General features: G+C 35.5%; 3 protein-coding genes and 1 pseudogene across 3 annotated transcripts; 1 reads left to right on the top strand and 3 right to left on the bottom strand.

Annotated features, from left to right (window-relative positions):
• Positions 1-2,204: 2,204 nt before the first annotated feature.
• Positions 2,205-6,439, bottom strand: LOC143570364 (actin-related protein 6-like). Its single transcript, XM_077056032.1, has 7 exons — positions 5,733-6,439; positions 3,078-3,294; positions 2,928-2,991; positions 2,763-2,847; positions 2,609-2,659; positions 2,467-2,529; positions 2,205-2,375 (listed from the first exon to the last, which is right to left on the bottom strand). The coding sequence occupies exons 1-7, from the start codon at positions 6,437-6,439 to the stop codon at positions 2,246-2,248; spliced, it is 1,317 nt and encodes a 438-aa protein (XP_076912147.1). The 3' UTR covers positions 2,205-2,245.
• An 899-nt stretch (positions 6,440-7,338) lies between these two features.
• On the top strand, positions 7,339-10,475 carry LOC143570344 (long chain base biosynthesis protein 1-like). The gene is made up of 13 exons (XM_077056017.1): positions 7,339-7,395; positions 7,509-7,643; positions 7,741-7,835; positions 8,282-8,373; positions 8,458-8,551; positions 8,629-8,701; positions 8,792-8,924; positions 9,019-9,193; positions 9,294-9,434; positions 9,535-9,630; positions 9,718-9,859; positions 9,934-10,061; positions 10,150-10,475. The coding sequence occupies exons 2-13, from the start codon at positions 7,520-7,522 to the stop codon at positions 10,324-10,326; spliced, it is 1,470 nt and encodes a 489-aa protein (XP_076912132.1). The 5' UTR covers positions 7,339-7,395; positions 7,509-7,519; the 3' UTR covers positions 10,327-10,475.
• A 715-nt stretch (positions 10,476-11,190) lies between these two features.
• LOC143570356 (putative clathrin assembly protein At4g32285 pseudogene) lies at positions 11,191-12,759 on the bottom strand (annotated as a pseudogene).
• A 3,121-nt stretch (positions 12,760-15,880) lies between these two features.
• LOC143570363 (topless-related protein 4-like) lies at positions 15,881-22,709 on the bottom strand. Its single transcript, XM_077056031.1, has 22 exons — positions 22,609-22,709; positions 21,784-21,963; positions 21,579-21,692; positions 21,333-21,491; positions 21,077-21,260; positions 20,866-20,989; positions 20,657-20,769; positions 20,401-20,572; positions 19,782-19,891; positions 19,287-19,356; positions 19,135-19,208; positions 18,722-19,041; positions 18,388-18,622; positions 18,177-18,311; positions 18,012-18,104; positions 17,786-17,932; positions 17,222-17,332; positions 16,960-17,139; positions 16,770-16,898; positions 16,609-16,704; positions 16,170-16,525; positions 15,881-16,088 (listed from the first exon to the last, which is right to left on the bottom strand). The coding sequence occupies exons 1-22, from the start codon at positions 22,686-22,688 to the stop codon at positions 15,881-15,883; spliced, it is 3,390 nt and encodes a 1,129-aa protein (XP_076912146.1). The 5' UTR covers positions 22,689-22,709.
• Between the last annotated feature and the right edge of the window lie 2,993 nt (positions 22,710-25,702).

Raw genomic sequence — 25,702 nt, 5'->3', positions numbered from 1 at the left:
ATGAAACTTTGGGACTAAACCAAGCAATGGCCATATCATATGAGTTATTCGTGTAACTAAGGCAATGCGTAATGGGACATTATACGGGTATTATAGAGGCGGACAAATCCCCTACACCGCCCCCAGGTATTATGAGGCGTTATAAGAGAATGGACGTTTTTGCAATAAAACTCATATGTGTTTTGAAGTGTAATGATTGAATGAATATTAGCCATTGCACATGATTTTAACTAAAAAGAGTGACGTTGATGTGACGAAAATGCCTCTTAAGAGACATCAACCATTACGTATAGTCTAATTTTTAAAGATAAGGTGGTTGTGATTCATTAAAAAAAAAAGAAAAATAACAGCTATAAGATATAGTATAAAACATAAGTGGCAAAGAAGATGAAATATTTAATGTAGTTGTGTATGCACGGTTGATGCTCCACGAATATAGTTTATTTTGGTGTGGGTGCGGGTGCGGGTGCGGGTGTGGGTGTGGGGGGTGGTTCCTGGTCTATGTCTAAACATTGAAAATACATGCATTTCTTAACTTTAAAATAAAAAGGCTTTGTTTTATAATTCATAAAATCAAACTTTTCTGATGCCTAAATTCCAATAAAAGGAACTCTATAGTCTAGAGCATCTAATCAAGTGTCTAGGACTGATTATTTGTTAAAAAAAATAATAAAAATTTAATAATCTAAATTATCGAAGGTTGACCGGTAATAATACATACTCACACTTTAATCAATGATAATTTTAACCTTCATTTTTGTTGCCAAAAACAATTTAGATAGCGTAATCATCATAGATTTTACGCTCAATTTACATTTGATTTATACTTGATTTCGCTAGTATGTTTCTCTGTTTCGTTCATAATCAATGTTTTCATAATCAGGTCAGACAGCGAACCGGACAGACCACCGATTCACCGGTTCACCCTGTCCGACAGGCTGAAAAGATTTCACATAAAAATGGCGGTTTAAGGCTGGAAAAATTTTAAATAAAAGATAATTTTTTTCCCACAATAAACCGGTTCAACCGGTCTGGTTTTCCAGTCAGACCGGTGAACTGGCCGGTTTATTGAGAAGCGGGCGAACTACATATAACCTGACTGGTCAGACCAGCGGAAACAGTCAGGTCTAAAAAGATTTTCATAATTATTATTGAGATAGAATTCGAGTGAATATGAAGTATAAATCTTTGATAATTATGTTGTCACGGATCAAGACCTTAGATAGAACATGGCCATTTTAAATAAAGAGATTTTATTTTATTTTTTGAAGTAAAAATCCATCAAAACCAAAATATGATGTAGTGAGATAAAATATTTGCACGTGGAGGTACTGTGGTGCCTCTCAAAGAAAATTTCACATTGAGCTTTCAGCTTTTTTATATTTTGTACACATTTGGGCCACTTATGGGCTCAATTTGAGATTTCTGTTAAGGATTGTGTTTGTAGGTTTTGAGGTTGATACCGAAAGTGAGAATTAAAAGTGTCATTAGTCAAATTAAGATATGCATAAACCAGTTAACCGGTTATTCAAAAACTGGTTTATTTAATAACCGGTTAGTGGTCAACGGTCAACTAACCGACTAGACCATTAATCGGGTTGGATACTAACCGGATTTCAAGCACAAAAACCCTAACCGGTATAACCGGTTTCGGGTATAACCAGTTAACCGATAAATAACCAGTTTTAAAAAATATATTTCAAAAACCTAAAATCGGTTTCAGTCAACCTTTTGTAACCGGTTATTAACCGGTCTTTGGGCCAAAATGTATAACCACGTACTAACCGCCGGTTTTTTCCGGGTAGAAACTGGTTAGAGAGGGACTGGTTTGAGAATCGGTTAGAGAAACTGGTTAGTGACCAGTTAACCGGTTTGGGCGTGTACCTCTAGTCGGATTTTTGGCATTGATTATAAGACAATGAAAATAATTTGTGGATTATTACAATCCAATTTGCCTGATTTCTAAATCATATGAATTATAAACCAAACACCACCTTTGATCAAACTATCATAAAAAATCTTCAGCAACAATATGACAAAAATGCTTGTTTTTATCTACAAATATGGTTTTACAAGGTAGCATTTTTGTTACAAGCACACTAACAATCTTCATCTACCTACTCCTGCTGTTTCACCACAAGAAACCAAAACAAAAATAAGTTTTTGAATTCAAACTCAAGAACAAGTTCTTGAAATGACAAGCCCTCATACAAAAACTCGATTAAAAGTACCTTTCGGATGTGGATTAATGAAAGAATCTCCTACGACAACGGGCTGATCCATGCTCTTCATACTCGGCTTTCGTGACACACATCGCATCAAAATCAGGGCTAGATGCCAATAACGACCCCCCTCGCCAAACACCTAATATAGGGCTGCATATACAGGATAAATATTTCCCAATAAGTTACTAAAAGTGGGACAATAATTCAAACAAAACTTGCAGAAAATGATATTATTACTCACTCTTCTTGAGTTGTTATTTTCACTTTGTATACGTCCGGAACAAGTGGCCGCAAATCGCTTTCTCTGCAATCAACATAATCAACTCAAATTTGATTCCTAGTGAATATAAGAATAAAGATTTACACACGAAATTGAAACTTACAATCTTTTGGCAAAACCGGGAAATAATGTGCTTCCACCAGTCAATATGATGCTGCAAAACAATCACAATTCATATATATCAAGAAAGATAAATAAGATGTAAAATTCACGGGACCCACAAAATGAATGATAATTATACGTCAAATGTCAATTACCTTTCGTAAAGCACAGGATGAAGATATGGATGGCAAGAATTAACCGCTCGAACAATACATTCCGCCAGTCCAGCTTGATTCATTCCTAATAATATGTTAAACAAAATAAGTTAATAACCTAAATACTGTCTTCAATGTCCAATAAAACATATCAAACCGACACACCTAAATCAGCAGGACGAAATATCATCTCAGGGACAAGAAACCGCTCATTGCTCAAGCTGAATTCCTGTTGTTCATCACGTGAATTAATATTATGCAGTTTCATCAATAAAGAACTAATCTTTATAGACAAAGTAAGAAAGTTTTGAGTACATTTTTTGTGAGATCAACTTTGCTCCTTTCTGATGGTTTGTTTGTAGCTTCCATTTGATCAGCTTCTTCAGTTTCTTCAGATTGTGGGAGTTCACCGTCTTCAGATAACGTCAGATATTTTTGTGCTTCGATGGGGTCTTTTATGTATCCCTTTGTATGTGTGATGCCATCTGGAAGCACATATGTGCACCTAAAGTGATTGTCACTTCCACGCCTCCTGTAAATGATATTAGAAACCCTCTTTTAGTTATCCTGTTTAATCCCAAATTAACCACCATTATATGAAAATGAAAAACCCTAGGCCCTAGCTTAATCGTATATTCGTATCCTTTGATCCCAAATTTAACCGGCATTATATGAAAATGTATAAATCCTAGTTTAAATGTGTCCTGTTATCCCAAATTAGCCACTGGTAGTACCTTAAACGAGCTAAAGCTCAGCCCAAACTCAGCCGTGCAATGTAAAATTAATACACAGAAGTCCAAAAGAGGTAAAACTTAAAAATACACAAGGCTCATTAAAGCTCGACTAGCCTAAACAAGCTTCCCATACAAGGCTCGAGCTCAAAGAAAGCTCAGCTTGTTTCGAGCTTTTTATCAATCCAATCTCAAGTAGTTCGTGAGCGGCTCGACTTGTTTGCACCCTAACTTAGTTATATCCTATTTAATCACAAATTAACCAACAAATATGGTAATGTCTAAACCCTAGCTTAACTGTATCATAAATTCAAACAAACTGCAGTCCTCACTTCGCGGAGCTCGAGCCCTCAAATAAAACTCGATTGGTTATCAATCCCAAGCTCAATCCTTGTACAGGAAGCTCGTTTAGGCTCGTCAAGCCTTGTGTATTTTAAGTTTTACCTATTTTAGACTTCTATGTATTAGTTTCACCCTGCACAACCAAGCTCGATCCAAGCTCGTTTACACCCCTAAATTGCATGATTATGTAAACTATAGCTTAATTGTATCCTGTTTGATCCCATATTAACCGACATTAAATGAAAATGTATAAATCCTAGCTTAACTGTACCATAAATTCAAACAAACTGCAGTTCTCACGTAGTCGACCGTTTCGAGCTCAAGCCAAATTGGAGCCTCAAATAAAAATCGTTTGGTTATCGATCCTGAACTCAAAGCTTGTACGGAAGCTCGTTTAGGCTCGTTGAGCCTTGGGTATTTCAAGTTTTACCTATTTTAGGCTTCTATGTTTTAATTTCACCCTGCACAACCAAGCTCGAGCCGAGCTCTGGCTCGATTAAGGTACTACACGTGTTCAATCTTAAAAAAACTAGCTTGGGCTCAGCTCGGCTCGTTTACACCTCTAAATTGTATGAATATGTATAAACTGTAGCATAATTGTATCCCAAATTTACCAGCATTCTACAAAAATGTATAAACAAACCCTAGCTTAATTCAAATGAATGGAAACTATCACCTCGCGATCCGCAAATCACGAGCAACATCACTTGACACAAAACACAACTTCTCCTTAACATCATCAGTCAAAAACATCTCATCCATCACATTAACTGACCTATATGGGGAAACTCGTTGAGCCTTATGTGTTTCTAAGCTTTACTTATTTTAGACTTCTACATATAAATTTCACACTGCACAGCCAAGCTTTCGCTCAATAAAGGCACTGCATGAGCTCGAGCCAAACTTAGGCTCGTTTAAGATTCTTCTAAAAACATACATGAGCTCGAGCCGAGCACTAGCTTGAAAAAACGACTCACAAGCCGAGCTCAAGCTCTAGAAAAAGAACTCGAAACGAGCTGAACAAAAGCTTGGGCTCTTGTAAGTCAAAACGAGACTCGCTGAGCTCCCGCTTGGATCGTTTACACTCCTAAATTGTATGAATATGTAAAAAGTATAAACCCTAGCTAATTTCCTAAGTAGTTAATGCAGAAAAATATCGGATATCGGTAATTTTAATATCATGCAGAATTTATATATATAGCACTTTAACACTAACAATTCAGTATACTCTCCTACTATTAACAAATTATACTTTTGTAACTTGCAAAACACTAATAATTGTAGCAAGTAGGAACTGATTAAGACTCAAAGCACCAACATTAAACACTAAAAGTTGAAAATTAAGACTTAAAACATGATATCGGGAATATCGGTGATATATCGGTCAATATCGCTGATATTATCGATACCGATATTCTGACCGATATCTTGACTGATATTTCACATGAGGACAGATAACCGAGATACCACCGAGATACCATCGAGATTGACTGCATAGCTAATTTGTAACCTATTTAATCCTGAATCAACCAGCATTCTATGAATTCTATGAGAATGTATGCAAATGTATAACCCCTAGCCCGATTCCATCACAAACTAAACCAAACCGAAACCCTGACCTCGCAATCTGCAGATCTCGAGCAACATCACTCAAGCTCTAGAAAAAGAACTCGAAACGAGCTGAACTAGAGCTCGAGCTCTTGCAAGTCAAAACGAGCCTAGCTGAGCTCCCTCTTGGCTCGTTTACACCCCTAAACTACATAAATATGTATAAATCCTAGCTTGATTGTATCCTATTCAATCCCAAATTAACCAACACTATTACACTACACGAAAACATATAAACCCTAGCTTTATCGCGTTCTATGAAAATGTATGCAAATGTATAAACCCTCACCTCGCGATCCGCAGATCCCGAGCGACATCACTCGACACAAAACACAACTTCTCCTTGACATCATCAATCAAAAACGTCTCGTCCATGACATTAACCGACCGATAACTCACCAACTCCTTCAAGTAATTCGTCAACGCCTTCCCACCCAAATCCATCCGCTTCACCCCATAATTCACCGTAAAGTTCTGACACACCGGCGCCGCATGACAAAAACTAAACCCCACATCCACCACCACACTACACTGCGCCTTGGACACCACGTCGTACGGACGCCTACTCGCCTCATACAAATGCACCAACGACGGAGAGTCTGACACGAACAACGACTTGAAGTTAAACTCCTCGAATATTATTTCGTCGGTGGAGCGTTGGATGGATGGAAGAGTGAATAACGGTTCGGTTAGTAGTAATGAGGATTGAGAAGGTGTGACGTGGAGGTTAGAGGAGAAGATGTGGGACCAGATGGTGGATTGGAGGTCGGGGTTGATTAAGTAGCCGCGGTCGAATGGGCGGCGGATGACGGCGGAGGTTAGGTCTTCGGATGGGTTGAGGAGTTGGGTGGGTAATAAGGGTTTTTTGGAGGATGGGGTACGGGCGGTGCAGTTTGGGACGATGGTGGTGGGGTCGCGTTCGCCGCCGAAGCCGGCTTTTATTTGGCCGCCGCCGTTGTCGAGGACGACGACGGTGGTGGTGGTGGAGGAGGACATTTGTTTGGTTTCCGCTGAGTGGGTGTGAAGGGAGTGTGAGGTTGTTAAAGGGAGTGGGTTGGGTTTGGTTCGGTTGGTATTGGTTACTTTTAGTGTGGGGCGGGTATCGGTTAATTTCGTAACGGTAACGGGAATCCGGGGAAATAAATTGGGGAGAGTCACACGTATAGTTAAAACAGTACGAATTTGGCTAGTGTTGGTTAGAGAGGTGCACAACATAACCGGTTCATTACTAACTGGTTTGTACTTTATACCCAATTAATTCTAATATCTGATTTATATTATTCATCTATGAAACCGGTTATTTGGTTTTTTTTTAATACTGGATTTTACAGGTTAACCGGTTTAGTAATACCTAAGACTGATTATACGGGTCATACGAGTTAGTCATGCACGTTGTCGCGTTACTCATTTATACGTCAGCCTAACACGTATACGAGACGTGATTTTTTTAATGGCTAACGAATCCTCCAAATGGTCTAGTGACAAAAGTTATCATATCGGAATACACTCGTCTTTCGATCATGGAAAAACCTTTACTTAAGGCTATACAACTCATTCAGTTTAAGAACCCCACTTTAGTCTACCGCTAAAACTATAAAGATAAAAAAAGAAATCAAACTTGGGTCATGAAACAACTTATCACTCCACCATCCGCTCATTAACGAAGACGTGATTTAAACGAATTAGTCACAAGTAATAAAATATTATTAGATTTTAATCTAATCGCCGGACACAAGTACACAACTCGCCGCCTGTTCTGTCACATAAATCTCAATTTCCATCGTACTTCCCGACCAAACCTTCGACAACAACCCTCCTCTTCCTCCTCCTCCTCCTCCTCCTCCTCGTATCTCTTCCTAACCTTAAACTCCACAACTGACTCTCTGTCGTTTAAGGTTTTGAACTCAACATCAAAATCAAACAGTCACTTCTAGATCTGCATATAATCCTCGGTAATTATTTTCATTTCATATTTTTATATAATAATTTGTTATGATTTATAGTTATTATTATATTACCATGTGTGATTGACTGTATAATTATTCAATATTATAGATAACAATAGAAATCAACTTGATGGAGTCATCAAACAACATTGTCACATCCTTGATGGATTCATTAAAAAATGCATCTGACTGGTTGACATTTGCATATGATGCACCTTTTGCTAGAGCTGTTGTTTTTGGAGTTCCAATTGGAGGTTAATATTCATTTGATTATTAATCTTCTAACATCTTGATAAACTATTAAATTTTGTTACAATTAAGTTTTTATTTATTTATTTCTTTGTGTTATAGGTCACTTATTTGTGGAAGGTTTACTTCTTGTTGTTATTCTGTTTTTACTATCTCAAAAGAGTTACAAGCCGCCTAAACGCCCGTTAACTAATAAGGTTCGTGCAATCATGCCCGTTTTCTAACTTGAATTCCCGGTTATGTTATTATTTCTATAGTTTGATAAATGTGATAGTGTGATGTGCTAAGCAGTTAATGCGGAAAAATGCGGAAAAATATCTGATATATTTGAGACATCGGTAATTTTAATATCATATATATAGCAATTTAACACTAATAATTTAGTATACTCTCTTACCATTAACAAATTAATAATCTTTTGCAACTTGCAAAACCTAACAATCAAGTAGGAACTGATCAAGACTTAAAACGCTAACCTTGGACACTAAAAATTGAAAATTAAGACTTAAAAAACACTGATATCGGAAATAGATATATCAGTCAATATCGCTGATGTTATCTGGACTGATAGCTTGATTGATATTATCAAGATGACCGATAACCAAGATTCCACCAATATTGACCGCATAGGTGACGTGTGTAGGAAATAGACGAATTATGTGACGAATGGACACCAGAGTCTCTTATCCCACCTATAACAGAAGATATGGAAAAAGAAGGTCCAGTACTAGAGAGGTATAAATACATACATGCATATATATGTGTTTTATGTATACATGGTTATATACTTACATAGCTTGTAAATTGTGTTGCATACAGTGCTGCAGGACTGCATACAATAATCAATGGGAAAGAAGTGGTGAATTTTACTTCGGCAAATTACTTAGGATTAATGGGACATGAGAAATTACGTGTAAGAAAACTACTGTTTCAATTTATTTGGTTGTGGATTTCTGTAACATGTTTATTTATATGGTTTTCATACGACAGGAATCGTGCACATCTTCTTTGGAGAAATACGGTGTTGGTTCTTGTGGTCCTCGTGGATTTTACGGAACAATCGGTATACAATTATCCAATTTATCGGCTTAACATTTAGATATTTATTACTTATTCTTTTATTTTATTTTATTTTATTTTTTTATTTATTTAGATGTTCACCTTGACTGTGAAGCAAGAATAGCAAAGTTTCTAGGAACTCCGGATTCCATACTCTATTCTTATGGACTTTCGACTATGTTTAGTGTGATTCCGGCTTTTTGCAAGAAAGGAGATATTGTTATTGCGTGAGTATAAACTATAAAGTTTTTTAAATATATCTATCGAGGGCAAACGTGTCATTTTGCATGATCTTTGTTCACAATAAGTTGTTTGTTTCAGAGACGAAGGTGTTCACTGGGGCATACAAAACGGTTTATATCTATCAAGAAGTACAATTGTGTACTTTAAGCATAATAACATGGAATCTTTAAAAAATACACTAGAGAAAGTCACGCAAGATAATAAACGAGCTAAGAAGTTAAGACGTTACATTGTGGTTGAAGCTGTTTACCAGGTATTCCTAAGACGTTACATTGTGATTTATTTTCGTATAATTATATAGTTATATGCCATCTCGTGGTCATTGATTATATAAGTTTTGATGAAATGTTTAGAATTCGGGCCAAATTGCTCCGCTAGACGAGATAATCAGACTCAAGGAGAAGTATCGGTTTCGTGTTTTATTAGACGAAAGTAACTCTTTTGGTGTACTCGGGAAATCTGGTAGAGGTCTAACTGAACACTACAAAGTTCCCGTATGTTATCTTTCTCAAACTCACTTTTAATTTTCATTATTTTGTTTAAATTCACACAAAATTAATGAATAATAGATTAACAGTTATCTTACTTTTGTAGATCGATAAAGTAGATATATTAACCGCTGCTATGGGACACGCGTTGGCATCAGAAGGTGGATTTTGCACCGGAAGTAGTCGAGTTGTCGATCACCAAGTATGTGTTAATGAAATTTATTTGTAAATTTCAACTATGATTATGGGCAAAACGGTAATTTAATTTTCATCTTGTAAAATGTTGTAGCGCCTTAGCAGCTCGGGTTATGTCTTTTCTGCATCTTTGCCACCATACTTGGCAAGTGCTGCAATTACCGCCGTTGATGTCATTGAAGAAAACCCTGAACTCTTAATAAAGTTAAGGGATAATATCAAGGCGTTATGTACAGGTTTGTTTTATATTTATTTTATTTTACTATATTATTTTATTATTTAATATAACTCGTATTTTTAATATTTTTAGGATTGTCGGGAATACAGGGACTTGAAATTGCAAGTGATATACTGTCACCGATTGTCTTTCTTGTACTAAAGAAAACCACAGGGTCCGTGAAGACCGATCTTCAATTGCTTCAAAATATTGCTGATAAAGTAAGCCTTAAATTTACAAATGTATTACCAGTATACAAATACAACCCGTATGATGTGTTTTGTTAATTACAAGTTGATATAATTTCAGGTGCTAAATGAACACTCGGTTTTTGTGGTACCTTCTAAAAGATCAACGCTTGACAAATGCAATCTGCCTGTTGGGATCAGATTGTTTGTCTCGGCTGCTCATACAGAATCTGATCTACAGAAAGCGTATGAAACGCTGAAGTGCGTTGCAGCTTCATTATTCACAGGTCAAAATTGAATGCTACACTTGCAGTTGCAGTTTTGTCTGTTCGACAGTTTTTTGAAAGAATATTAATTTGTGTGACAGTTTACTGTATCATTGTTGACATAGGGTTCTGCATATTCTTTGCATTTTGAATTGGCATGAAATATTCTTTATATATTTGTTTTAGTGTTTAGATATTTGAATTTATCAAATTTCTTTCTGTAGTTGCCTATTGATTATTGAACTAAATACAATCATATATATATACGGGAAATTTCATGTATACCCCTACAAACTTAGGATATATCATGCAAGTGCTCTTACAAAGCAGTTAAAATATTAGATACACACAATTCATAAAAACAATATAACAAATTACCATTTTAACCTTATTTTTTCTAAACATTAAAATTTCATATATGCCCATCTTTAACCTCAAAACTTTTTGTTTTTTACCTATTTTTAGCAGAATTTATTTTTCATCTATTCGATTGTTTAATTATCTGTCATCGGGAGAATAAAAGAGGAGAGAGATGACGGTTCAGTTTGCTTCTGTCGACATTGATCAAAATTTAAATACAAAATAGTGTTTAAACAAATATAATGCAAAGGGGGTAGAATAGTCATTAAGTAAAAATCCAATTTGGAATGTATGATATTTTTTAGTTTTGTATATATGAAATCTTTCAAGTTTATAAGGGTATATATATCACACACGCACCATTAATGCTATGTTTTTATTAGAAACCAGCCAAAAGGATACCACGGAATTTATTTCATGAATCAAGTTTCTTTATACATAACTCGGAAGTAAAACGAGTAAAAAAATCATTATAAAGAATTTCTTTTTAAGATTATGCATAAAAAAAAGAAGCATAAATAATATGAAGAACTTGATCAATAATGTGCATAGGTATACCCTGCATGTTGTCCCATACCATTATTATAAGCAGCAGCAACCCCACCACTGCTTCCATATGGTTGCCATACCTGTTGTTGCTCTTGCACAAGAAACACCTTTTTCTTTTCCAGGTCAGCAAGCTGCACGTATGGCGGTGGTGGGACCGTTAAAGATGCTGCAAAAGGGTCTTGTGGGTCCACCACCGGTTGCACCACCTTTTTGTTGGGTGCAGGCAATGCTAACACGGGTTGTGCAGTTACCGCTCCTTGATCATATATGCCATTCAGCATTACCGGATCCAGACCACCACCACCACGCGCCGCCTGCTGTGTTGGTAAGCTACTAGCGGACTCCACCAACGCCACCTCCCAGTCAGATTTTCCACTTCCGCCTTCTGTTTCAACTGTTTTAGGCCCGGTAAGCAAAGCAAGTGCCAACATATTATCATCGTTAGCCACTGGCGGCAGTGAGTCGTCGTTCATATTCAACAAGTCCTCCATCGTGGCTACCATCGTCGACGATGACGACCCGTTTTCATTACAACTTTCTTCCATGTTTTTTTTCAGCTTATTCTTCTTTTCTCTTAAAAACCTCTCCAAAGTTCCTAAAATCTCATCACTAACCTTTTGCACCTCCGGGAACTCGGAGGCTCGAGCAACTCCCAACTCCTTTGACCAACTATAAAAGTCAACAAGCTCATCAATCCTTTTAGCTGCAATAACATACTGATCAAAAGTCTTGACACAATCACCATACTCCATTTCCACAAACCTATCAAGCAAAACGCCTAACACCTCGCATATATCAGCGTAAATCCGAAAGCTTTCTCTTAACACAAGGTACAATGCACCAAGCACCATTTTACTAGTCTTCGCATTTCCAGCTGGCCTACACGCTAGCACTCGGTCATTAAGCCGAAGCAGTTTATTCAACCGTTCCAAAACCTTATCGGGCTTCATATCGTTAACTGTTTTCACCACTTGTAATTCTTTTCTTTCCCCACATACAACCGAATCAACTAAATCACCGTAAGATTTCGACTTGTGACTGATTCCATAACCGTGATCATCTCTAAACCCTATCGGGCTTAGCTGTCGCTCGTATGCTATGAATTCAAGCTTCTGGTCAAGATACATTGCATAGGTTTTAACAAACCCTGAATGATCCCAATAATTCGAAAGAGCTTCGACCCTAAAATCCGACATGTTTAAAACCCTTGACCCTTTTCGGCTCGCAAACATTATCTCTTGACTAAACACTGGATTCCCATCGACTAGTAATCGGTGTACAAGCGTTAAGGCCTTTAAAGCAACAACCCAGTCATGCGTTTTGCTCAACCGTTTTGAAATATTGTAAACGCACGCGCTTACGTATCCTCTAGACTGAGATACCCGATGAAGGATTTCCCGTATGTACTTCTCTTCTGCTGGCTCGCTGTCGTGGCCCGTTGCCTTTACGATAAGCACCTCGAGATCAGGTGCTACATTGCCTGCAACTTTGGCTATCCTTATACTAGTTTTGTCTTTAACCACTCCGATCGCCTTCCTGATCTTACTTGAAGACATTGAGTCAAAATGAATCTGTTTATCTGAAGGCTCAAGTCTGCATAATAAAATCATTGAACAATATAAATTTATACAGTCAGCTTTAATCCATTTGACTACAAACTCTGTATTCATTCCTTGTTTTATTTGATAGGGCTGTAAACGAACCGACCCGAACAAGGGTTGTTCATGTTCGTCCATTAAGCAGGTAAGCTTTTATCAGACAAGTGAACAGTTCACGGACAACTAACCAAACGAATATTCTTGTTCGTGTTCGTTCATCAAGGACACAAATGAATGAACACAAACAATGTTTTATTTAATCTGGCTAACCAAGAATGATCGGTGTCAACAATTCGTTCCAGCTACCAAGTTTGCATTAGTGTTTTCTTAACAATCATATTCATATGTTAACTTTTTACATATAAATTAATCTCATAATATATATTTTTGTTTTATAGTCGATAATTTAGCATAAATCTATATCATAAGATTAAAAAGCTTTAATGAACATAAACAAAAACATTATCTTAACATTCACGAACACAGCCTCTGTCTGTGTTCGTTCATTTAGTAAACCGAACAAAATTGCTTGTTCATGTCCGTTCATTTCATAAACAAACTTTCCGCCAAACAGTTCCTGATGATCAGAAACCGGAAATTATATGCGGTTTCTCACGTAAATTCAACAACGTGTAAGCTATAATTCAGATCTCAGATCCTAACCGAGCTACAGTATACATAATCGATTACAATCATCAGCAGTACGTAATATAATATGTGTAATCATAACAACATGCACGTACGCAAACGGTTAATATACAGAAATATGTAATTAGCTAGGTCTCAATTCACGTAACGGATTACGTCAGCATTCATATATGTGTTATCATAAACAAGTATGAAATTATATGTTATTTAGCAGACAAATATTACGTACGATTAAAGTGATGGAAGCACGAGAGAGATGTATTTATTAATTTATTAAAATTAAAGCTTACGGAATGAATTTGAATGAGAATGAAGAAGAAAGAAAGAGCTCCGATCTACGAAAACTGAAAATATATTTATAATTTTAATTTTAATTTTAATTTTAATTTGCTTCTTAAAGTATTTTAGAATTTGTTAAAAGCCGGTGAGTGTTTTGACTTTTTCTGCTCAAAATGTAATTCATTGTTAATTTTTACTAAAATAGTAATAATAATATTTATTATGTGGATTCTTTTTCTTTTTTCCTAAAGATAAAGAACTAAACTGCTTTAAGAAACAAAATGGATCTGTGCGAGGGGTGCGAACGAGCCAAACCGAGCCCGAGCTCGACTAGGCTCGTTTAACTTATATGGAGCTCGAGCTCGTTTCAAGCTCTATTTTCAAAGCTCGAGTTCGGCTCATGAGTAGATTCTCAAGCTCGAGCTCGACTCGTTTACTATTTATTAACTAATTTTAATATATTTATAATTATTTGTATATATGTTTTTTCAATTATAATTTTATGTATAAAATAATATATATTATTTAGTTATTTTTTCTTAATATTATATATATTAATTAATATTATATATATATATATATTGAGGAGAAAACGGAGGCGTCTAGATATTCTATGACCTTTGGTCTTGTCGCAAGCTGGAGTCGAACCAGCACCTCTGGGAGCAAAATACAGGCCCAGCGAACTACCTTTCACTGAATGAAGACCGAGGAAAGAACTTCAAATTTATTTATCGTATATAAAGAAAGCTTGCTTTTTGGAGTGATCCTTCCCTCTAATCATAAGAAAAGAAAGGTTTTGCTTCATCTTTGCTTGAGTAAAGAAAGCTTTCTACGGAGCCGGATAAAACAGTCAAATGAGAAAGCTTTAGTTCACGTCAGGCAATGGTTTGGTTTTGTTGATCTAATGGATGTCGAGAAAGGGTTAGTGTTCCGTGTGTGTAATAGTTGGATCTAGTGAGCGTACTGTTTGACCTAGTCCACTCAAGGCAAGCAAATTTTTTTGAAAAGTGCTAGAAATCGTGATCCACAATACTACAAATCTGTTCTACATTAGATAGATTGCTCTGACTTTTTTTTTACAATTCTCTTTTTTAAAGCATATAGTTCACAGTGCTCATTCTATCGATACTGGGAAAAATCATAAATAAAATAAAAAATCATAAAGCAAAAAAAATGTTTACAATGGGAAAACTCTTGCATAAGGTTGAATCTAAGGTGAGAATGACTTGCTTTCGCGCATTCTTTCCGGTTCTTTTATTCGTCGCTCTGATGATGCTGTTCTATCTTCTCTGTCATGTACTAGGGGGGGATCTCCTTTTTCATTTCTATTATGTCAAAAGTGGCAGGCTTCATAGCGGAGATGGGCCTATATATATATATTAAAAAATTATATAAATGACAGGCTCGTTTAGGTTCGCAAGCCGGCTTGAGCTCGATAAGTGAAGTTCAGGCTCGGGCTCGTTTATTAAACAAGCTTACTTTTTGGTTAGGCTCGGCTCGATTAAGCTCGGACTCGGGCTCGATTAAGCTCGGCTCGATCAAGCTTTTTCACGAGCCGATCTCGAGTAGCTCGGCTCGTTTGCACCCCGTAATCTGTGCCCGGGCCACACTTAATTTTGTCTTCGAAACGCAAAAACTTTATTATTCTTGTTCTGTGTTTTGTATTGGGTACCATTGAGCAAATATTAAGATACTTCTTGGTCAAAAAGTTTTGCTTGAGATAACCTCGAATTTCTTTTAGATCTGTCACTGGTCGTGACCAATAAGAAGCTGCCACCATTGATTTGGTCCTAACTCCTAAGCTGAAGAAGTTCGTCCAATCTCACATCATAATTTGCCTTTTAGTTGTTAAAACAGCCATAATAATCGGACGTAAAACATTTAAATTTACTTTTCAGGTCTAAGGTGAATGTGAAAACAAAAAAAAGAAAAAATGGGTTGTAAACTTGTAACGTCCTTCGATCTGATTAGTTAAACATGCCATGTTCAGGTTCCGTGATACAAACTGAATCCATCGACACAAAGTCATAGAAACCTTTGTATACTAACGAAAGAAAGAATGATTAAACACATGTTTGTTGACCACATAACTTTAAAGACTGCGCTTTACACCATCTATAACTGATTCTAAAGATGCAACACTACATTTAACTTAAATATCATCTCTGACTTTGATCGTATTGGTTGCACCAGCGGTCAAACCACTCGGGCCAGCACTGTTTTCAAGTGGCGGTGAGGTGCCCCATTTTCCTTCCGACTCTAGCGGCTCAAGTACAACCACACCACCATCGGTCAACCCTAACGCAAACTGATTAGCTTCGGATGGATGCGCAGCAATCACAAGTGGATACACCCTTGAACTGCAAAAAGGAAACATCGATCAATGTTGGAAAAGACGATTATACCCCCCATGAAACGAAAATGGAAATTGAAATGCTTACTTTGGATTGGTTGATAAGTATGACATGGCGCCAACTCGGCATCTTAATCTGAGTGTGGATGCGGTAAGAATACCGACACTTCCATCCTCGAAACTCACATAGATCGATTGGCTATCGCATGAAAAAGTGGCGTGAGTGATCAAACCGTTAGTTTCTGGTGGGACCCACTGTTTCAGGGGCTCGAGTTTAGGTGCTTCATATATGGCTATTTGAGTTTCATGAACTACTAGCAATTGTGTTTGATCATTGTGAAACTGGACGCGTGTATCCACTACAGGTGCAGCAACACGTCCAGTCGGAATTTGCAAACTTTTACTCGTTTGTTTCTCCCATCCTTCAGTGTTCCAAACACACAACTGCAATAAGATAATTTTCTTATTATTGTAAGAATTTAAACATTTGGAAATGAAGCTAAAATATTATATCCGATCTTTCTTACTTGAGAATCAGCACCCGAAGATACCAGCACGTTAAGCACATTAGAGAACGCCAAACCAGTTATCCGTTTAGTATGACCCTTAAGCTTGGTTTTAACCTGTTGACCAAATAATTAAGATTAATCTCGTTTATCAGATATCTGACCAAGTAACTAAAGTTTACCTCATCGATGCGAACGTTGTAGATTTGGATAGACGAGTCATCCATGCCAATGGCTATAATATTATTGTCTTGTGGATGGAATGCTAAAAAGGTTGCAGCAGGTGGAGGTGGCATGAATGTAGTCATAGTCTGCATATTTTTAAATGTCAATGTACAAAAATATTAAAAGTAAAAACTATAAGTGTCATACCTTAAATGTCATCATATTGAATAAAGAGATTTTCCCACCAGAAGCAGACATAACATAGGAATCATTCTTGGAAAGTGCAAAACACGGGACCGCTTCTTCAGGGTTGGTATCACTGATAACATTTGTCATCAAGATACCGCTTGTCGGTTGCCATAACTGAGGGGCAACATTTGCAGTAGCCTGAAAAGTTTAAAAATACTAATCAGTAAAATTAGGTCAAAGTGGGATTACATATATTATAAAAAATATGAAAAGATATTACCTTTCCAGTTGAAATGCGGTCATTTCGCTGCCATTTCCATAGTTTATGGACCGCATTGGTTGCAAGAGCCAATATCGCAAGTCCCGAATTTGTGTAAATCAACCTTGAAATCTGTAATAACTCATAAAATATAAATATGAACAAGTTTTGAATATTTAGTTAAACGAACAAGAATAAACACATGCCTCGTTCGTTCATTTATGTCCGTTAATTTACATTTGTTTAAGTCCATTCGTTTATATTCATTAACATTTTCATTTAATTTTTTTGGCCAATTACTGCTTATTATAGTAATAATAACTGTTAGGTCCAACACATTGTTCTTCACCTCTTCACATTACCTCAACTAATTTTAGCTAAGTTATGTTTGTTTTTTTACAGTCGTGAACGAACACGAACATGTTTGTTTTCTTAACGGACGAGCATGAACAAGAAAACCTCGTTCTTTTAACTGTTCATGTCCGATCGCTTGTTCTGTTAAAAGTTATACGAACACACACAAACATGCCTGTTCATGTTCGTTTGGTTCGTTTACAAGCCAAATGATGGCAAAGATGTAATTACCCTCGTGGTTGATGTAGTATTGGGAAGCCATAACGAGCGGCACTGTGACGGTTCTGTAATTTCAGTCAGCTTCCATATTCTAGATTTCTCCATGGATTCATCTCCAACTCTCGGTTTAACATCAACCAAACTTCGATTGTCACCGTTCTACGAGTGGGCCCCCATGTAAAGAGGTTAATATCATAATTAAAAGTTAAAGCTATAAATACATTAATATTTGCATTACCATTGCGATCATTGAGGGCATTGTTGTGACTCTATCCATAATGCTGGGACCCGCGGATGGATTAGCAGCGCCAAATGTAGTCATAGCAGAGCTCTGTATAATATTTGTATTTTCTTTTTAATGCAATTATAAAATTTATTAAAGTGATAAAAAAATAAATATTACCTTCACAACAGAACGATTCTCCATGGTTCTTAAAAGCCTAATCCCATCTGGATTAGCTAAAATCTTGATGCCATTATCATTAGTTGACACAGCCAATAGAATTCCGTCTTTGTTAAACCTTATGCAAGCAGAAGCCTACAATTTTTTTTTAACAGAGAGTTATGTGTACCGAATATATAATAAGTCTGAAAGAAGAACATTAAGCAAGTACCGGTAAACCACCCTCCGCATCAACGGTTGTCAATAAGTTTACATTATCCATATCCCAAAACTTAACAAGAAACTCATCACCAGCTGCAAGAAAACGATTCTTTGTGTTATCGAATTGCACAACTCCAACTGACCGTTTCCCAAGCCCGTTATATGTTCGTTTAACCGCCCCTTCACTTTCATTCCATTCCACAATGTATGATTCTCCTTCTTTATTTGTACCACATGAGAATAACCTATTATTAACCAAAGTAAATACCATAAGTTAACATGTGTTTACATCAAGAGTTGACTTATTGGCATTTGATAAAGTAAAAGTTGTTGACTTTTCTAACCTTGCACCGTCTGCAGTGTATGCCATTGTGGTGGATGAATGACCTGGCGCATCATAGTCAACTCTTGAACCCATATTGTCATACAACCATGCTTTTATTTTCCCATCAGTTGCAGTTGAGAATATAAACTGAACAGTTTCTTTAAAATGTGGACATACAGAATAAACAGGTGCTTCATGACCCTCAAATGTGTACTGTTTGGCACCCGTAACTGCATCCCAAACTTTTATTAATCTATCGTCACCACAAGTCACAATGCAAAGTTGTTTGTTTGGATAAGAAAACGCAAGATCATTCACACTGCCAACATGAGCATCGATCTGTATATAATATGAAACATAATAAATGCATTAATATATGCATAATGACGGCAACCGCCTAAAAGGCTAAAAATTAAAAGGTGAAGAATAAACCTCCAAGTGGTTTCTGACATCACCACCGCCATGATACGAGCATATCTGCACAATATGCTTTGAGTATGCAACACCTGTATCAATGTTCGTTATTGTTAATTTTGGACTTTAATGACAAAAGATAGCAAACTATTATAAACTTAATAACATACCAAAGAGGGTTCCATCAGGGCTCCAAGTTACACGATTGATTAATGCAGTATAGTCGCTAGTCAAAGCGGCCTAAAATAAAGAGTCAATGGTCAACATATAAACAAAATAATAAAAAATTAATTTAACAAAGAACGAACAAGAACACAGCAAATTGTGTTCATTTAATTAAAGTGTTAAAACAAACAAACATGAACAGATATGTCGTTTATTTTCATTTACGTTCTTTAGTTTCCATTTGTTTAAGTTCGTTTGTTAACGTTTAAGTTCGTTCGTTAACGCTCGTTAATACTTTCATATACGTTCAGTCATGTTCATTCGTGTTGTTAACGAACAAACACAAACAGTCGAACATGTTTATTTTCTTAACGGGCAAAGACAAACAAGAAAACCTCATTTGTTTAATTGTTCGTGTTTGATCGTTTGTTGTGTTAAAGTTAGGCGAACCAACACAAACATGCTCCATCCGTGCTTTTTCGGTTCGTTTACAAGCCTACCTGCAAAGGCATTGAAAAAACACTAAGATCCCAAACTTTAAAATTCTTATGAGCAAGTTTTTCTCTGCTACCAAGTTCCCATATCATGATATCCCCAGTACTTGTTCCAACTGCAATTAGTGAAAAAAGACGGACATTAATGACATAATACACAATTAATAAAAAGTAATTTACACTGCATTCTCGGGTTTAAAATATAAGGAAAAGAAATGATAAGATTGGATAAGAGAAGAAAAGAAAATAAATTATATACTTAAAAAGGCATTCTCAAGTTAAAATAAAAGAAAAGAAAAGAAAGTGTTAATTACATTCTTGAGTTAGATAGGAAGGAAAAGATAAGAAAAAAAATTGTAACTTTACAATTATGCCCTCATTCTTAAGTTAAATAGGAAGGAAAAGATGGGTAAATTAGTAATAAATAAACTTTTCCTTCACAATCCGGCCATATTTGGCAGGAAAGTTTTGGAGGAAAAAAGGCCTAACTTTTCCTTCCATTCTCTTTCTTTTCTTTTAATAAAAAAACTCAAGAATGAAACAAGAAAAATTTTCTTATCTTTTCTTTTCTAAATCCTTAAATAAAAAACTCAAGAATGCAATGTTAAAGTAAACGAGAGCCAACCAAGAAGCAGAATCTGCTGTACTGGATGAAAATCCATGCTCTTAACCACTGAACCTTGATTAAGTGTCATCACCACAGTTTTTGGTAAATCATCAGATGAGTATGAACTTTGACCATGGTGGCTTTGACCACTGTAACCAACAGGCAAGATATTTACAGGCATATGATTGACCTGCTAACAACACACAAAGGCCATCAGACCCTGATAACATTTAATGTCAGACTACTCATTTTTTTACAAAAGAAAGTGGCATACTTCATCAGAAATACCAAATGCCCGTGTTCTTTTTAATACATGTTCTGAGTCAGCTGTTTGATAATCTACAGCAGGATTGTTCGTTGGCGGAGTCCTAGGGCGCTTTAACATAGCTGTTATAACTTACATTAAGACAACAAGTATCATTAATTCATTATATAGAAAAACAACCTTAAACCACATCAAATGTAAGTGAAAAAAGTATGTACCGGAATTATTTGGTGGATTGAAACCAAGAGGACCAGCAGAAGCCGAGGGATGAGAAACAGTTGGTGGATTAGCCATCCAACCAGCAAGAGATGTTGGCAGAGCTGCTGGTGCAGGCTGAAAAGGCTTTATACACACACAAAAGATAAAATAAATGCAAAATATGACAGAAAATTGTTAAATTATATTTCAAAGAAACGTGTTTCAACTTACTCCATGAGCACCCAAAGGCGGAAAGCCGGCAGGCTTTGGAACAGCACCCATTAACGGATTATTTACTGGGGATGGAGCCCTAGCACCGTTCGGTTGTGACTGTCCACAAGAATGGTCAACAAACAGAGTCTTTATGTCTGGATTTGGTTTAGGGTTTTTGCACAGCTGATGTTGCCAGTTCAAACTATAAATCAAAACACAAAAGTCAAAACTAATTCATAAACTTGAGAAACAAAAAAAAATCAATCCCAGATACCTTTGATTGATAAGCGTACGCAATCTCGAGTTTTTTAAAGTTGGGAAGTTTAGCTTATCACGAAACAGAGGATTTGCTTCAATCAGCTTTTTAAGCTCACCCAACATTATACCTCTTGCAGACTTTGTGTCTCCATACTTTGACAATTGCTCATTGTCTCTGTATGTGTGTGAATACATCAGCTATCACAAAAGTTCTACAATTAACTTTGGATGCATTATACAATTTACAAAATGACAATAGAACCTGAAATTCTCCAGAGTCAAAAGTTGTGTTATTTCTTTAAAAAGATCTTCATTAAAAGCTGAAAACACCTTCAAATCCTTCAGCAAAATTTCAACAGCTTTAGCACGATCCTTCCTACAAATTGAATATATAATAAGAACTAAGAATATCATGTATGAAAGCAGTCAAAGCACTCAAATTAGAAATAGCTTATACAAAAACATACTTATCTAGGGCTTCTAAATACTTCTGCTTTCTAATCTCAAAGAAGATCTTCATTGAATATCTGTTATCATCCACTTTTGTAAAACCAGAAAGATACTTTTCCACCTCATCCCACTCTCCATTCGTTACCATCTCCTCAAAGTAACGAACGTTGAAGAAAAAACCTGACTCTTGCTCCAATCTTAACAATGAAGCAAACTCGGTAACACATTAACTTGTTAGCAGATATGTAAATACACAGGGGCTGTAAACGAACCCAACGTTTAGTGAACTATTCAGCGAGAAGTTCTTTTATGTTCTTTCGTTTAATAAATGAACAAACATAAACAATGATTTTCGTTCGATTAACTAAATTAATGAACATGAACATAGGCCACGTTAGATAACGTGTTCGTTACGTCCATTTATGTTCGTTATTGTTTGTTTGTTTCTCTTTGTTCATTAAAAGATTTTTAACACTTCTTTTAATAACTTTTATACTCTTATCACATAAATTAAGCAAAACTATTAACCATATTTTTAACACTTCTTTTAATAACTTTTATACTCTTATAATATAAATTTAAGCAAAACTATTAACCATAAAACAAATATATATACGAGTATTACGTAATAATTTATATGTAAAGTTTACATATAAATATCAACTTTAAAAAAAACACCAACACAAACTTCGTAGAAAATTCGTCTGTTGGTGTTCATGAACGTTCACGAACAATAAATCTCGTTCGGTTAGCTGCTCGTGAACCGTCCCGCTTGTCCGGTAACAGCTTAACGTACGAACATAATACAAAACATCAACTGCCAAACTAATAAACCATACTACCTGTGAACAGAGTCCTTAAACTTCTCCTCATCCAAAAACTGTAGTATCAGAAACACAAGCTCCCTACTAAGCGACGACATCGCAATTCGCTACCTCACCAAAACCTACACCAATCCAATTCAATTCAAGACCCTAGAAATCGTCACGGATCGAGCAATTCAATTAAAACCTCAATTATCAACGATTAAAACCCTAACAGACAGCTTCAATTGTTCAATACTTCAATTAATGATAATTAGCAATTAATTCGTAAATTGATTGATAGGTGTTAAGGCTCGTGATTCGTACCTTTGAATGGACGGATCTGAGGCGGTTTGTAGAGAGAGAAAGTGAATTAGGGGTTTCTAGAGAGAGAAAGTACGCAGAGAGAGATGTGTGAAACCGAAGGATGAATATATAGGGGAGGATGGATATAAGAGGGGCGGTGTATGTACGATACGATGTGTAAGAAGTGATAAGTGGAAGTGGTTATGATAATACGTTTGTCTGCTTATCAACTGAGAGGTTGTGAAGGTTTTGAAATTAATAATGGTTTCATGGTTAAATATCGTGATTTTTTTCAATATTGATATTATTTTAGGATTATTTTATGTGTGGGATTCAAATTGGGACATCTAGCAAATTGTTTATTATTTAAAACTATCTGGTTGTTTTTTATATTCTCTCAAGTCATCAGATTGTTTTATTTGTAGATGAGACTTCTCATGTATTTGACCTAAATTCACGAGTATGGATATCACCAAACCCGGATAGCCTCTTAAACAATTTATAACATCTCATTAATTTAAAAATTAATCTCACCAAATATTTGATATAATAATCCTATAAATATGGATATACTAAAAATTAATATATGATTTTTTTAAAAGTGATATTATTTATAATTAAGAAAAAGTTTTATAGTAAAAAAATTAACAGGTCATGGGTCTCACCAAACCCAATTAACTTTTAAATCAGGTTATAACATTTGATTTATTTGTGAAACCGTTTCATCATCAAACTCTAAGTATATTATTAACTTTCTTACAATAAATAAAATTAAAATCCAAAAAAATATATAAATATTGGAAACGAATAATGTAAAACAACTCCCATAATACATGGGATAAAAATAGTAATGGTATATAGAATTGATTGTTCGTGTCAAGTTAACAGGTCATGTAGGTCCGACCCAATTAAAACTTATACCTCGTCATTTAATTTTGGCATAGGTTATTCCTATACCACATAGGTTATTCAAACACCAGGTGCCTTTATACGAGTCGTATAGGGGCTTACGAGCCGTATAGGGCAGAATTATGTGACAATGTGTCGGAGTGTGTCTCGGTCTATACGAATCGTATAGGGGCTATACGGCTCGTATAGACTGAAAAAGTTGTCACAAAGTACGTTTGTCAATTATGCAGATCATTTAACCCTTATACAAGCCGTATACACTTGTTAACACACAATGGAGGTGGTATTTGAATATAACGACCCTTTTATTTTATACCTCTTCTCTCTTTGTCACCTTTTTATATTTATATGTTTTACACCTCATGTTTCTTTCCTTTTTCAGCAATACTAATAATAACACTTGTAAAATCATATTGTTTGTGACATTTGTGGGGAATGCTAAGGTGTCAAATTGTTTGTTTAAGCGGACCCACCACGTTTGTTTGTGTTTTGTCTCAAAGTTGCGTGGGTCATAGATCTCTCGTGAATTTAATTTAATTTATTTATTTATATTGTCCAAATCCAAATATAAAACTTTTTGCATTCTCTCTTATTAAACTAATAAATAATAAATAAACTTTGTTTTGTATGAACGTACTAAATTATTGTGGTGTTTAATATGCAAGTATCTTTAATCTTTAAGAAAAAAAAGTAAAAAAAAAAAAGTTATTTTTCGGTCAGTCAATTTTATTAAAATCACATGCATCAATTTTATTAAAATTATAGGCGTCTAGCAAGTAGCAACAACATGCCCACCCGAATAAGATAAAAACTCCATACGTCATACATGATACATCCAGTTACATTAGACTAATTAAAACGAAAATATAATTTCTATTTTGAAATTTCAAACTCTGAAAAACCAAATCAAATTATAACTTTATTTTCTCTTCTCAAACTCTCTTCCATCTTTTCATTTGTTAAATAAACTCAGGCAACACGCGCTTATCACCCAAATAAATAAAGTTTGTAAGATTAAATATAAGTAAATTAATTAATAGCTTATTATATGAAGAAGAGTACTAAAATGTATTTTTTTTTTTGGATTCATCAGGGGCAAAGTGGAAGTTGTAGTACATCTATAATATACATAAACGAAACCTTTAAAATTCTACGTGTCACGTTATGGTCGTTTCCCCCATTTTTTGGAGCTACCTAAGGTAACCCAAAGACAAAAAAACAACATCATACGTCCGCGATCACAAACAGTGTTGAGCAGTCCAAGCCCACCATCTCATGTATCGGAGAAATCAACCACCCAAATGCCCATTACAGTATAGCCCGGTGGAATCATGTTAGAAGTTGAGACCTTACGGCCTTGAGCCCAAATCTTTATCTCTTCTCCAATCTCAGTTTAAACTAACACTCATTGACTACTCTTTATATTAAATACGTACATATCGATAATTGATAAAAATTAAACTACATTCATCAAGCATGCTTAATAAGCAAATCGATCTTATGTTCAGTAGCTATACATTATGCTGATATTATTTTGTGAGTTTTGAAGATTTCCTATGATATCATATAACTTGATATGGATTTGGGAACAACAAAGAGTTTTTGTATTATTGAGTATTTATATAATCTTTAGAATCTTCAAAATTTAAATAAAAGCTTGGATACAAATGATCCGTGATAGAAAATATGTTATCGAGAAAGATTAAAACTAAGACTGATATTTTTATAATCATCAGATATTGCTAGATAATAAGTTTCATTAAAAGATCGAAATCTAAACATCCAATACCCAAAAGGCATATTACTATATTAGGGTAATACATGCTCCAATTTAAAAACTTACATTTACATTTTCTTTACCCCTAAATGTATCATATGGCTTTATTTTTCTAATCATTACAAAGTCGCACCCTTCGGT

The sequence above is a fragment of the Bidens hawaiensis genome, unplaced genomic scaffold, assembly GCF_021521415.1.
Source record: "Bidens hawaiensis isolate Kalapana, Puna unplaced genomic scaffold, B.hawaiensis_p1.1 tig00024894_1, whole genome shotgun sequence".
In the NCBI taxonomy this organism is placed as follows: Eukaryota; Viridiplantae; Streptophyta; class Magnoliopsida; order Asterales; family Asteraceae; genus Bidens; species Bidens hawaiensis.
Note: the sequence above shows the minus strand (reverse complement) of the source record. Positions and strands in the feature narration are given on the sequence as shown.

Coding starts and splice junctions, on each gene's coding strand:
- LOC143570344 (XM_077056017.1), top strand. CDS start 7,520: ATGGAGTCATCAAACAACATTGTCACATCCTTGATGGATTCATTAAAA. Junction 7,644..7,740: donor TTTTGGAGTTCCAATTGGAG/GTTAATATTCAT, acceptor TTTGTGTTATAG/GTCACTTATTTGTGGAAGGT. Junction 8,374..8,457: donor GAAGGTCCAGTACTAGAGAG/GTATAAATACAT, acceptor TGTTGCATACAG/TGCTGCAGGACTGCATACAA.
- LOC143570363 (XM_077056031.1), bottom strand. CDS start 22,688: ATGTCGTCGCTTAGTAGGGAGCTTGTGTTTCTGATACTACAGTTTTTG. Junction 21,492..21,578: donor TTGACTCTGGAGAATTTCAG/GTTCTATTGTCA, acceptor ACACACATACAG/AGACAATGAGCAATTGTCAA. Junction 19,042..19,134: donor ATGTCAGAAACCACTTGGAG/GTTTATTCTTCA, acceptor TATTATATACAG/ATCGATGCTCATGTTGGCAG.
- LOC143570364 (XM_077056032.1), bottom strand. CDS start 6,439: ATGTCCTCCTCCACCACCACCACCGTCGTCGTCCTCGACAACGGCGGC. Junction 3,295..5,732: donor CGGGATCTGCGGATCGCGAG/GTGAGGGTTTAT, acceptor TATCATTTACAG/GAGGCGTGGAAGTGACAATC. Junction 2,530..2,608: donor CCCGGTTTTGCCAAAAGATT/GTAAGTTTCAAT, acceptor TGTTGATTGCAG/AGAAAGCGATTTGCGGCCAC.